The sequence below is a fragment of the Sinocyclocheilus anshuiensis genome, unplaced genomic scaffold (assembly GCF_001515605.1).
Source record: "Sinocyclocheilus anshuiensis isolate Anshui unplaced genomic scaffold, SAMN03320099.WGS_v1.1 scaffold185, whole genome shotgun sequence".
Taxonomy (NCBI): Eukaryota; Metazoa; Chordata; class Actinopteri; order Cypriniformes; family Cyprinidae; genus Sinocyclocheilus; species Sinocyclocheilus anshuiensis.
This window is the reverse complement of record NW_015539887.1, coordinates 860,538-872,872: the sequence shown is the minus strand read 5'-3', so window position 1 is coordinate 872,872 and position 12,335 is coordinate 860,538. Positions and strand designations below refer to the sequence as shown.

At 37.8% G+C, this 12,335-nt stretch overlaps 1 protein-coding gene across 4 annotated transcripts in view; it reads right to left on the bottom strand.

Moving 5' to 3' along the window:
- Positions 1-644: 644 nt before the first annotated feature.
- The window catches only part of LOC107685538 (tax1-binding protein 1 homolog B-like), a 37,136-nt gene continuing 25,445 nt past the window's right edge, over positions 645-12,335 (bottom strand). The window contains exons 8-18 of one of the 4 annotated variants that reach the window (XM_016482153.1): positions 11,816-12,001; positions 10,580-10,831; positions 10,172-10,330; positions 9,999-10,062; positions 9,803-9,909; positions 9,594-9,719; positions 5,655-5,741; positions 4,810-4,993; positions 3,440-3,591; positions 1,854-1,933; positions 645-1,585 (exon numbers count right to left, since the gene is read on the bottom strand). In XM_016482153.1, the coding sequence (XP_016337639.1) occupies positions 1,390-1,585; positions 1,854-1,933; positions 3,440-3,591; positions 4,810-4,993; positions 5,655-5,741; positions 9,594-9,719; positions 9,803-9,909; positions 9,999-10,062; positions 10,172-10,330; positions 10,580-10,831; positions 11,816-12,001 (1,593 nt within the window). In that variant the 3' untranslated portion in view covers positions 645-1,389. Of the gene's footprint in view, positions 1,586-1,853; positions 1,934-3,439; positions 3,592-4,809; positions 4,994-5,654; positions 5,742-9,593; positions 9,720-9,802; positions 9,910-9,998; positions 10,069-10,171; positions 10,331-10,579; positions 10,832-11,815; positions 12,002-12,335 lie in introns of all 4 variants that reach the window. The other 3 variants (XM_016482152.1, XM_016482151.1, XM_016482155.1) reach the window with 3 other exon arrangements.

Sequence of the window (12,335 nt, the reverse complement as noted above, 5' to 3'; positions counted from 1 at the left end):
TTATATTATTTGTGACGCTGAACCACAAAACCAGTCATAAGTAGCATGGGTATATTAGTAGCAATAGCCAACAATTCATTGTATGGGTCAAAATGATAGCTTTTCCTTTTATGCCAAAAATCTTTAGGATATTAAGTAAAAATCATGTTCCATGAAGTTTGATATTTTGTCAATTTCCTACCATAAATATATCAAAACTTAATTTTTGATTAGTAATATGCATTGCTAAGAACTTCATTTGGACAACTTTAAAGGCGATTTTCTCAATATTTGGATTTTTTTTTACACCCTCAGATTCCAGATTTTCAAATAGTTATATCTCTGCCAAATATTGTCCTATCCTAACAAACCATACATCAATGGACAGCTTATTTATTCAGCTTTATTCAGCAAAAACTTGACCCTTATGACTGGTTTTGTGGTCCATGGTCACATATTGTTTTTAGTAATAGATATATAGTAAAAGTTCTGGTGTTAAAACTTTATAAAAACTTAAATTCATAAACAATAGTTATGTAAAATTGTAGTATGTTCCTTTAAGACTTTCTAATAATAATAATTACGGATAATCCTCAAAATTAAGCCTTACCATGTGGTTTTGGTAAGTAAAGGTAAATGTTTTCAATTTGAACAACTCCACATGACCAGTATGACCAGCATAAATATTGCTTGTCAAATCTTTATTGGTTTAGATCAAGTATACAAGACACACTCACACAGTAAGAGACCAAAAGTATTTAACTAAGGAAATGGAACAAAAATAAGAGATCTAGGTTTGTGATTTCAGTGCACAGGAAACATGAGCATACAACTCAATTGAAATAAGTGATTTAAATAGATAAAGGAAAAAACACTAACTCAAATAACTTGATTATCAAGGTTTATCTTTAAAAGCTTATTCTAAAATGATTTTATAATATAGAATCACCCTCTTAGCTGGTCACACACATGCCCTGCCAGAAAAAGCTGTGCTCTGCCTGCACAGAGTATAGTAGGCAATACCTGACTTAAACTATGGAACCTGGGGAGGGTTCTCAACAGAGTGCTTTAATATGACTTTTGCTCAGTGTTCTTAAAGTATTCTTAACCACCTGCAATGCTAACTTTGATATGAGAAGCGTTAAAGTGAGTTAGAATAAACAGTCCTATTGACAGAAGTAATCCCCAACTATAATGGACTTAAATAAAGACCCTAAAACATCACCCAAAATCCATCTTTCAGTCATTTGGAATTCATTAACAGTATCCAGACTTTACCTTGATTGCGTTAAAGAAAAGATCAGTTCTCTACAGATGAATGCTCAAAGCTAAACATGCTGTTTAAAGTGGCTGTTAACTGTAACACAAATGAGCAGAATGTGAAGTGGAGGCATGAACTCTTTTTCTCGACTAGAAGTTGAGCACGTTACTGTCGAAGTGGGTGAGGACGTGCTTCTCGAAGAGCTGCTGGTCGCAGTCGAGAGGGAACTGTTCGCTGCACATGGGGCAGATCTTCCAGTGGCTCTCCACGTGCTCCTCAAACTTGGACTGGTCGTAATGAGGAGGGAAGATCACTTCACACAGCGGACATCGCTTCTGCTCCCCACTGCGAGATGGAGAAATTAAACTGGGTGAGAAAAGGCTAATAAAAACACCAAAATAAAGGCTGAATGAGGAAAACAGAGTGTGGTAAGGTGTGTTTGTGTGTGAATGAGCTGGTGCTGGAACAACAGGAGAGTAAACGGCAGTAAAACAGCATCTGTGTGAAGGCGATGTGGGTGGGCCGTTGAGCTAATGCACAAAGTCACACCACAACGAAGCTCAACCACATGATAGGTAACAGCCGTGAGTTTGGTGTTTGTGTGCGTTCTTACCTGGGTTCAAAGCAGAATGGCATCTGTCCATCATTGAGGAACTCTGCAGGGTCAGCGGCTGTAGGCTGATCATTGGTTTGCTGGGGGAGAGAAGAAAAAAACCTCTATTAGGCCGTTAACTGTTAGTGATTAATATCGCAGGAAATCTTGTTGGTGCAGCAATATATGACAGCTCTAAACATATGCAATTATGTAGGCGAAAGTCGTAGCATATTGATTAATGATCTGGGGTGCGTTTCCCAAAAGCGTCATTAGCTGTTGTTCTGTTGTTACCTACATAGTTCAAAAATTCACAATTTCCAGAAAACATGGTTTTAATGAACTGCTTGGGTGCAGTACATTCTATAGCTTTCATACTATTTATATATACACATTTCAATCTACACAGTATGGCATGCATGTCAACAATCAGTGGCAGTTTTGAAAAGTGCGCATACGCGTAAAAGCATAAGGCAACCACGGTGTATGGAATAAGAGGGAACCCGCAATGAATCGTATTTACATATTTATGTACTTAAGATATGGTATACTTGAAGACTGGTATACTTGAAGCCTGCTAAATTGGACCAACTAATTTTGTACTTAATACACTTTAATTGTGCAGAAGTAGGGCTGAAGTCCAACAAAGATATACTGAAGTATATCTGACTGTGCTAAAGTGGAACTATTGCAAGTATACTTCAGGTACACTTTAAATATCTTGCATTTAAGGACCGATGTTATTCAAAGATCACACAATACTCATTATTAGTGACATTAAATACATTTTAGGCTTAATATTAAGAAATGTGCACTGTGCTCAAGTAATACTCCAAATAAAGTTGAAGTATAATTTATTTATTTGTTTAATTATTATATCAGTAAGTCTCAAGCGATATGTCGGTAAATATGTTAATAGATACTATAGATAGAACTATACTTAGTATGAGATAAATATATTCTAAATATATATTTTATTTTTTTTTACAAGGGTAGGTTAGTTCATTTCTTCAATATAATGCATCCTACTATGCTGGTTAAGCAGTGAGTTATGAATTACTCAGGATTGTGAGATAAACTGTCTATGCTGGAAATGAAATACTAGCGTACTGCATAGTATATATAATGTATACAGGCTTTAATTTTTTACAAAATATTTCAGTAGTACGTAAAATTTTCTTTTTAAAGAACGACTTGGCATATAGCTCTAGTATGCAAAATTATTTGTATATACTTCAGTCACATCAAACTTGATGTGAACAGTCCACTTAAGATGAAAAGTGACTGTTTTACACCAACTGACTGAAGCTCTTCCAAGTTTAGTTGGGTAAATCCACCGTTGACCAAGCAAGGCTAATGAGCTCTATTAGTTGCGAGCATGAGCACTTCCTTAATGACTCTGCTATGGGTTAGCAGGGCTTTAATAATGCCAGCTTAGCTAAGCCCTACCGGAGGCCAGCACAGCGGAGAGAGAAGTCCAGATAAAAGAAAGACAGAGATTTGGGAAGAGTTTAAGCCCATCTGCAGTTCTGACTTGATTAAAACCTTAATCCCACCTCTATATCACTTCTAACAGCTGAACGTGGAGGTAGCCATAATGAACTCACAGTGCTCTGCGGCTCCTCTAGTTCCTCCAGTCCATCGGGGCGGCTGAGGTTCCGGGCGGGCTGTATGCACACTACATTGCTGTCCCAGGATGGAGGCCCAACTGGGGGCAGTCGGGGCATCTGGTCATCAGAGAACTCTCCATCGGCTCCATCTGTCAGGAAAGGAAACCCTTTAATGCCTTAATATCTGGATTTATACCTCAAGAAAACCCTGTAGCTCAAACAAATATGAGCAGGAGCAATCAAGGAGGACATGCAAAATATCCATACATGCAAAATATACAAAATATCAAACCAAGGCATTTATTTTTAAGAAACAGAAATTCAAAGTGTTGTATATGGAAGAGGATTAATGCCAAGCAGTAATAAAAAAATAAATAAAACCATCTCGAGATTAAAGTCATTATAATGCAAGATTAAACTTGTTAAATTTCAAGAAAAATGTCAAAATAAATGCTGAGAATAAACTCATTCAATTTCGAGAGTAAAGTCGTTGTGTTTCGAGAAAAAAGTCGTTAAATTTCGAGAAAAAAAGTTGAAATAAAATGCTGAGAATAAACTCATTAAATTACGAGAAAAAAAGTTGTTAAATTTCGAGAGAGAAAAAGTCGAAACAAAATGCTGAGAATAAACTCATCAAATTATGAGAAAAAATTGTTAAATTTCGAGAAAAAAGTCGAAATAAAATGCTAAGAATAAACTCATTAAATTACGAGAAAAAAAGTTGTTAAATTTCGAGAAAAAAGTCTAAATAAAATGCTGAGAATAAACTCATTAAATTACGATAAAAAAATGTTAAATTTCGAGAAAAAAGTCGAAATAAAATGCTAAGAATAAACTCATTAAATTACGAGAAAAAAAGTTGTTAAATTTCGAGAAAAAAGTCTAAATAAAATGCTGAGAATAAACTCATTCAATTACGAGAAAAAAGTTGTTAAATTTCGAGAAAAAAGCCGAAATAAAATGCTGAGAATAAACACATTCGTGTCATGTTCATTTCATCTCAGAGTGTGTCAAACAGCGTCTGCAGTAGCGTAGGTTGGGGAATAATGCACATGGGATGTAGCATATGATGCAATCGATCAGGGTTTGAATCCGTCGTTTGCCGAACTCGCTTTTCTTCCTTTTCTCATCACATATCACATCGGAAAAGTCACATCAATTGCCTAACGAGTGTTTGATAATAAATCAAAAATCACAATTTAACGAGTTTAATGTCGCATTATAATGACTTTAATCTCGAGATGGTTTTATTTTTTTATTATTGCTTGGCCCTAATCCTCATCCGTAGTTGTGTCATTACACATTATATTTTATTCCTTATTTAGAATGAGCAATTGAAATGAATGGTGAAATAGCAGCATAGATACCCCTGGAATCAGTAGAAGAGTACGGGTTCCCAAACATGAGATCAGTGGGGCGCTGGGGCACCAGCAGAGGAGATGGGTCGTCTTGAGGGTACGGCATCGGGTACTGCAAGAAGACTGACTGCGCATCCACATTGCCATCTATCTTTTCATGTTCTTCTTCCCTGCTAACACTCCTTTGCAACTCCTGATGGGACACAGGAAATGCAATAGGTGTTAAGTTTTGGTTTGCTTCAAGAACAGTTGCTGAAATCAGTAGCTAATCATCTGATCCGCACATTTCAACTGAAACTTAAATGTAAAAATTAAAAGCTAAACTGAGTGAAACTGGTCCAAAAGTAACCAAACTGAAAGCAAAGTCTAATTTAAGGCCAGCCATGAGTCAGGTCCCATTTTTCCATCCTTCTTTTCATCCTTTCCTCTATCTTTGAGTCCAGACAATACATCACTCACCACAGCGAGCAGAGGCAGCAGAATAGAGTAACTCGCCACCCTCGCACAAACAGTTTAATTAGGCCCTTCATTAAAACTCCTCTGCCTGTTCAAAGGGAGGCAGAGCTCTGCCTTTTATTGAAGTCTTCGGCAGGCGCCAATTTCATTTAGTCTGAACCTCAAATTGGGCCATTTTGCTTCTTGAGCGTCGAGTTTTGTGTTGTACCTCGACTACGCGTCCCTCTCTGTGGTCTAGGGTAATTGAATGGAAAATAAGGACTCACTTGCACTGCTGGCTCAATTAGAGAGATATGTTAAACCCAAACCAGATCCTGAGAATAAAACAACAAGCAAGAAAAACAACTGCATTTTTAGATTGGCAGAGGCCTGCGGAAAATGTAAACGAAAGCACGCACCCTCTCTAGCTTCTCTTTTTCTTTGGTCAATGAAAAAAGACTGTCCTTCAGCTCCTTGAGTTCTCGGCCCTTCTCTGCCACCTGGCTCTGGAATCAGAAAACAAAGCTGTTACTGAGATTATCTGCTAAAAACATTATTCAAAATGAAAAGAGAAACAACTTTACTCTAGAATGAGAATGATAGGTTAATGTGTGAAAAATAATGTACAGTTAAATATATTAAACTGATTAATATAAATCGTAATCGAGTGTGATGTGTGCATGAGTGAATGTGTGAATATTTTAAAATAAATATGTATTTCGCAAATAGTTCAAATGGATAAATTAACAATAAATTCTAAAAAAATATATATATTTACTTAAATCAATTGCCTTAAATCAATTTAAAAGCTTTAGTTATTTAAAGGTGCTGTATGTAGGATTGACACTGAGTGGTTGAACTAGGTATTGCAGTCCAAATTCAAAATATTGGAGAGGTTTTTTTTTTTCACCCGGCCCCTCCTCCTTAGACTTGACACCCAGGCAGTTTGCCAGATTGACGACACCAACAGGAACCAGTGCATTTGACGATGAATGAAATGAAATACTATGTGTTTTCCTCCAACTGGCAACCCGGGGTGCCGAAATACAATTGGGTAAACTGGCAGTGGGCGGGTTTCACAAACCAAAACAGAGACCGACATTCCGGCCCGGAACGCACATTTTCAAAGGAGAATAACTGACTGTAGCATTGTTTTTCAGATAAACAAGTATTTAAACTTAGCATGTTTCTTAAATATTTGCAAACATATTATGGTATTTTTATGCTTTAGTAGAGTCAAAAACTTACATACAGCACCTTTAATTTAAAAAAGAAGTATCAATATTTAGAAAAAATAATTAAATATAAAAATATTTTAAAAATTCAAAAACATTTAAATAAAACCGACCATTACATTTGTTGTGCATTTGTTAAGAAAAAAACTGGTTTGTATCCATCTAAAGGGTTTATTTTGCAATAATGACAGGCTGACTGCATGAATGCACACACACCCACACACACAAAATTTAGTTGCAAAAGAAAAAGAAAAATGAAATAAAAATATCTGCCTGCATGATTGACCAATCAGAGTTATGTATTCCAGAGCCATGTAATAATGTGACTGATGTCCTTAAAATGTGAGAAATAAAATAATAACAATTATAAAAAATAATGGTCTTGCAAATGCTTTCCAATTGCAACTGATATGCTTGGGATTTTAATTAAGCACTTATTTGCTAGTAAAAAAAGATCTCCATCTGTCTTTGCATGGCTCCACATGAGTCACGTAGAAAAACCGTAAACTTAGCCTGAAGGCTGCCACTGATCTGCACATGACCTTACTACTTAAACAGAACTGAGTCCCTTGCTCTGTCTCCTGCTGTGTAGGGAGGCCGCCAGCAGATGCATTATCCTGTCTTGATCCCAGGACTCCCAACTGTCCTTCCTCCACTGCCTCCATGTCTCATGTAAACAGCAGTAAAAGTCAGTCCCCTCAGTGACACGCTCATAAACCAGCACTGTCAGTGTATTTGTGCTAATGCAATGATATCGGGCTCGACTCAAGAGCAGCCGTAAACTGTGTGGAGGAGAAAATGGTACTAAGGTTGTCTTATCAGAACATCTGAAGGTCTGCTTATCTGTGATCACATTTCCCTCTGATCTGAGTCATATTGTTCAAAACATACCAAAGAAAAAAAACACAGCACAACTTCCCTTTGTTGAGTCCCAGATGCTATAATAGAAAGAAACTACTCTGTGATATTATGAGGTAAACATAAATGCAACCTCTGTTTTACCAGTTTACAATGCAAGTAAACCGTGTTTACAATACTTTATTAATAATCGATTTCCCATTGGTGACGTCAAAACGTAAGCATGCATGTACTCTACTCAGAGTATTCCATTTGTTATGAGAGTTGTCAGTGGGAAACTCATTCACTCAAATACCGCTTGTCCTGTATGGCTGCACGAGATGATAACATATTTTTCTTGGGTCAAGAAAGGGTCAGACTTTGTGATATATTTCCTCCTCCCCTACCACGAAACACTCACTGTGGCTGGATGCATTTAAATCCCCAATAATCTGCCATAAGGACGCTTTCCTGTCACATACTGGATATGCACTTCGATAAACTGATGGAATGCAGGTTAAGGTGTTTATGTTGGGCAAAATCAGGATAATTTGCAAATATCTAGCTCTGTCAATACGTTTATGCTTAAAAGGTTTATGACCTTATGCCGATAAAGGAAAATGGTTTAACGCATTTACATGACTGTGCATGTTGTCAGATTCACGTGTTACGAGCTGCTCAGTGGAAGAGAATATTTACTAAAAATTTGATTAAAAAAAAAAAAAAACTCTTCTGATATAGATGTTAGCATTCTTCTTAGATATGGCGTCAAGGCAAAAATGGCAATTATACTCAACTGTAGATTTGGTGACATTTTCACCAAACAGTTTTAAACACTGTAAATTGGACTGAAACTTTTAGGGTACATATAAACGGAATCTGAAATTGATTGATTGATTGATTTAAATTAGAGCATGAAATTTTAATTTTATTTTGACTTCAAAGCTAGTTATATAACAACAGCTATAAAAAAGAAGCAGTCTTAAAGAAGTAATTCACTTCCAGAAAGAAAATTTCCTGATAATTTACTCACCCCCATGTCATCCAAGATGTTCCTGTCTTTCTTTCTTCAGTCGAAAATAAAATTTTTTGTTTTTGAGGAAAACATTCCAGGATTTTCCTCCATATAGTAGACTTCAATGGGGATCAACGGGTTGAAGGTCCAAATTGTAATTTCAATGCAGCTTCAAAGGGCTCTACATGATCCCAGCTGAGGAATAAGGGTCTTATCTAGCAAAACGATTGGACATTTTCTAAAAACAAAAATACAAATGTATATACTTTTTAACCACAAATGCTCCTCTTGCTCTAGCGTGACCTCACGCATTACGTAATCACGCACGCGTGATGTAGGCGGAAGTACCGACCCAGTGTTTACAAAGCGAATATGCAAATAAAGTCGAACACCCTTTACAAAAAAAGGCAAAACAACGATATTGGTCGATTTTGAAGTTGAATAAGTTTTTCACCCTACCCTTCCTTTTTGAACCGAAGTACACACTAGTGCAAGATGAGCATTTGTGGTAAAAAAGTATATACATTTTTTTTTTTTTTTGAAAATGAACAATCGTTTGGCTAGATAAGACCCTTATTCCTCGGCTGGGATCGTGCAGAGCCCTTTGAAGCTGCACTGAAACTGAAATTTGGAAATTCAACCCACTGGCCACTATTGAAGTCCATTAGATGGAGAAAATTCCTGGAATGTTTTCCTCAAAAACCTTAATTTCTTTTCGACTGAAGAAAGAAAGACATGAACATCTTGGATGACTTTAAATCATAGAAATTATTATCAGGAAATTTTCATTCTGGAAGTGAGCTACTACTTTAAGGTGTAGTTGGAACCAGCTTCTGTGTTCAGAATTTCAGGAAAATTTAATGAGGCAAAAAGCTCATGGTCTATTGTCAATAGTATAGTGATGTATGAAGCACAGCTCACACAGAAGTCGCTTTCAAACTAAGCAGTGAATCCACATGACCAACTCCAACCCGTTGCAAAATCTGCATTTCGCTCACAAATGAAATTCCTGAATGCATGGATTCCTATTGAAATTACTGGATTTCACCCATGAAAATTCACCCAAGAATGGTGAAATGACTTTTAGACCTGATGGAATCTGACTGAACAATGGTCACCAGGTTGTCATCTGTCTTTTATATTGTAACTCATTTCACGCTGCCACTCTTAATGTTATCTATATATATTTTTTTTTGATAACATAGTATGTCCTCTAGTAGAGTACAGAGTTAAGTTTCAGTTTAAACTCTGGGCCAGTAGGTAACGCTGACCTTGTAGCGATCCTCCTCAGCAGCCAGCTGCATTCGCAGGCCCTCATTGGTTTTCATCTGCTCTCTTAGCGTCACCTCCATCTTTGTCAGCTCATCGTTTATCATGCTGCAACGCTCTCGCTCCTCCTGCGGGGGAATATGCTTAGTACTTTAGTATATCAAACAGATTCAGTGTGTCAGAGAGAAAAAAGAAAAAGATAAGTACTCACATTAAGCATCTGTTTGCATTTCCTGTATTTGTCTGGCTCCTTGCTTGCACTTTTCAGCTTGCCCTGAATGATGGCATCTAGCACATCATCTGAAAAACCTGGGCTTCCTGTTAGCAGTCCAGAGAACACAACAACGTCCATACAATGTCTTAAAACACTTGGAAGTTGTAGTTTGAATAGATTAGCATGAACTTACCTGGTGCAGATGCCTCTGGACTGGCAGATAAAGGACCAGCTGCTGGTTCAGACCCTGGACTTCTCTTCACCTGAGACAAAACACAAGGGTTGGCTGAGACTAGCAAACAGCTAAAAACTCAAAACACAAGACTCTGCAGGAGGTATAGCTATATAACTTGAGGGTTTACTCACTCCTTGCTGTTCAGTGAGCTTGGCCACTTGTTTCTGGAGCTTCTGGCATTCCTTATATTTGTCTTTATAGTGTTCAGCAGCCATCTGCAGCCTGAGCCGTAAATCTTCAATTTCTTTCTGCAGTTCGGCAATAGCTAACCCTTCTGACTCCTTACACTGCTGAAGGAAAGAGAGATTAGTAGGTTAGAATGGTCTGCAGTTAAACAATGGAAAAGAGAACTGTTCATAAGGCTCTTTAGTTACATAGTTATAAGTGGTAAGCAGAGTGTGCAATCTGGGTAAAAGACCAGACTTGTTTCAGAACACAATGGGCTTTCTTGACTAAGGCATACTGGATTCAGGCATTAAGTGTAATTGTGGCCTGGTCAGTCTTTTCATACTAGGTCATACAGGTGGACATCTCTTTACCGCCTCCTGCTGGGTTGAGTTTCTCATCTCCTCCAGCTGCTTTTCCAGGCGGCTACACTCAGCACGGGCTTCCATCTGTCCCTTCTTTAATGACTCGGCCTCCAGGCGGATCCGGTATAGGTCAGCCATGCCTCTGTCACGAGCGTTGGAGGAGTCGCGTAGCTCAGCTTTTAGCATATTTGCCTGCTGCTGGGTTGCCTGCAACTGCTCCTCTTTCTGCCTGATCTGCTCCCTAAGAGCCTTACTTTCCCCCTGACAAACAAAAAATAACACTTATGATAATACAAACATTCACAAATATGCACGCATTGTCATATATCTATTGCGAATGAAGCCAACAGTGAAAAATACAGCTTCAACTGCTTGTCATGCTGATATGTTTTCTGAAAGTTGGCCTTTTTGCCACTTTTATTGATACATATACATAAAGGAAATTATCAAGAGGGGAAAACAGGATCAAGGACCATGTCTTAACCACTAGCCCACAGCTTCGACCATAACACTGCTTTTAAATAAGCAATATCCTAATATAGAGTTCTGTAGGGATGAAGTAGCGTTGTAGGCCAACCCGTAAAAAGCCATTGAAGATATTTCCATTGGATTATTATTTGGATTATTGCAGAAAATAAGCTCTATGACCAACAAAAGTTTATGACTCTTACGCGTTTCCTTCATGAAGATAATATTCACAAATGAACACAGATTTTATGAACGTTTAAGCCTAAATACAATTGTCAAAAGTAAAACTAAAGTTAAGCTGTAAACAAACTACTCCGTGGACGAATTCAACATCACCACTGCTAGTTTCCGACAGCTCTTTCAGTCTTTATTTAAAATTGACAAGTTGAAAGTCTGAGGTTGAATAGTTTGCGAGAGTGCGAGTATGAAGACAGCAAGGCCTTAAAAGCGTACTAGTGAGTATATGAGTTTTCCTATTTGGTGTGTTGGTGTTTAATGTCCCCAAAAACCTCTGTAGTCTCATTTAACCAATTAGAAATCTCCTATTTACAAAATACAATTAAAAGCTTTAAAACATAACAGAGTCGGGATTTACTGATGTATTTTATGTCATAGAATGCAGTCTGAAAATATCTTGAGCTTTTGTTAACCACGGACCTTATTTCAGGCATCTGATCAAAAACCCATTAAAATGGTAACTAATTTCTGGGTTTTAGGATTCATTCCAGCAGCACTCTATATGAAATATAGGTTAAGCAGAAGTTTTTGTGTGTCTACCAAAGGTGAACTGTTGGCCAGTAGTTGGTGGTGCTGTTTTTCTTTCTCTGCCAGGCAGGATTTGACTCTAGTGAGTTCCTCCTTCAGCTGAGCAATGGTGTTCTCCTTATTCACATCCACAGACTTCAGCATCTGCAGCTCAGCACTCAGCTTAGTGTTCTCAAGCTCCCGGTTCTTCAGGTGAATCTGTGTCAAACACACACACACACATACACACTTGATTCAAATAGACTGTTTGACTTTCTCTTTGCACATCTGCTGAGTAATAACCTGGGCCCATGGCACATAAAACTAGCAGTGTACCAAAGCGAGTCCAGATCCTGGACGAGCCCCCAATTATCCACACGATCTCTAAAATGAGGTGTATTTCCACATGGTGAGGAAGTATGCAAGCTAAACCTAATTATAATGCAGCAGTAAGAGAGCAGCAACTCTGCTCCACCCCCACCCTTCTCTTTCTCTGCCTCAGGCAGCTGCTGTGAAGTGAGGGCCGGCTGTGTTTTCGTGGCTACAGCCCAGC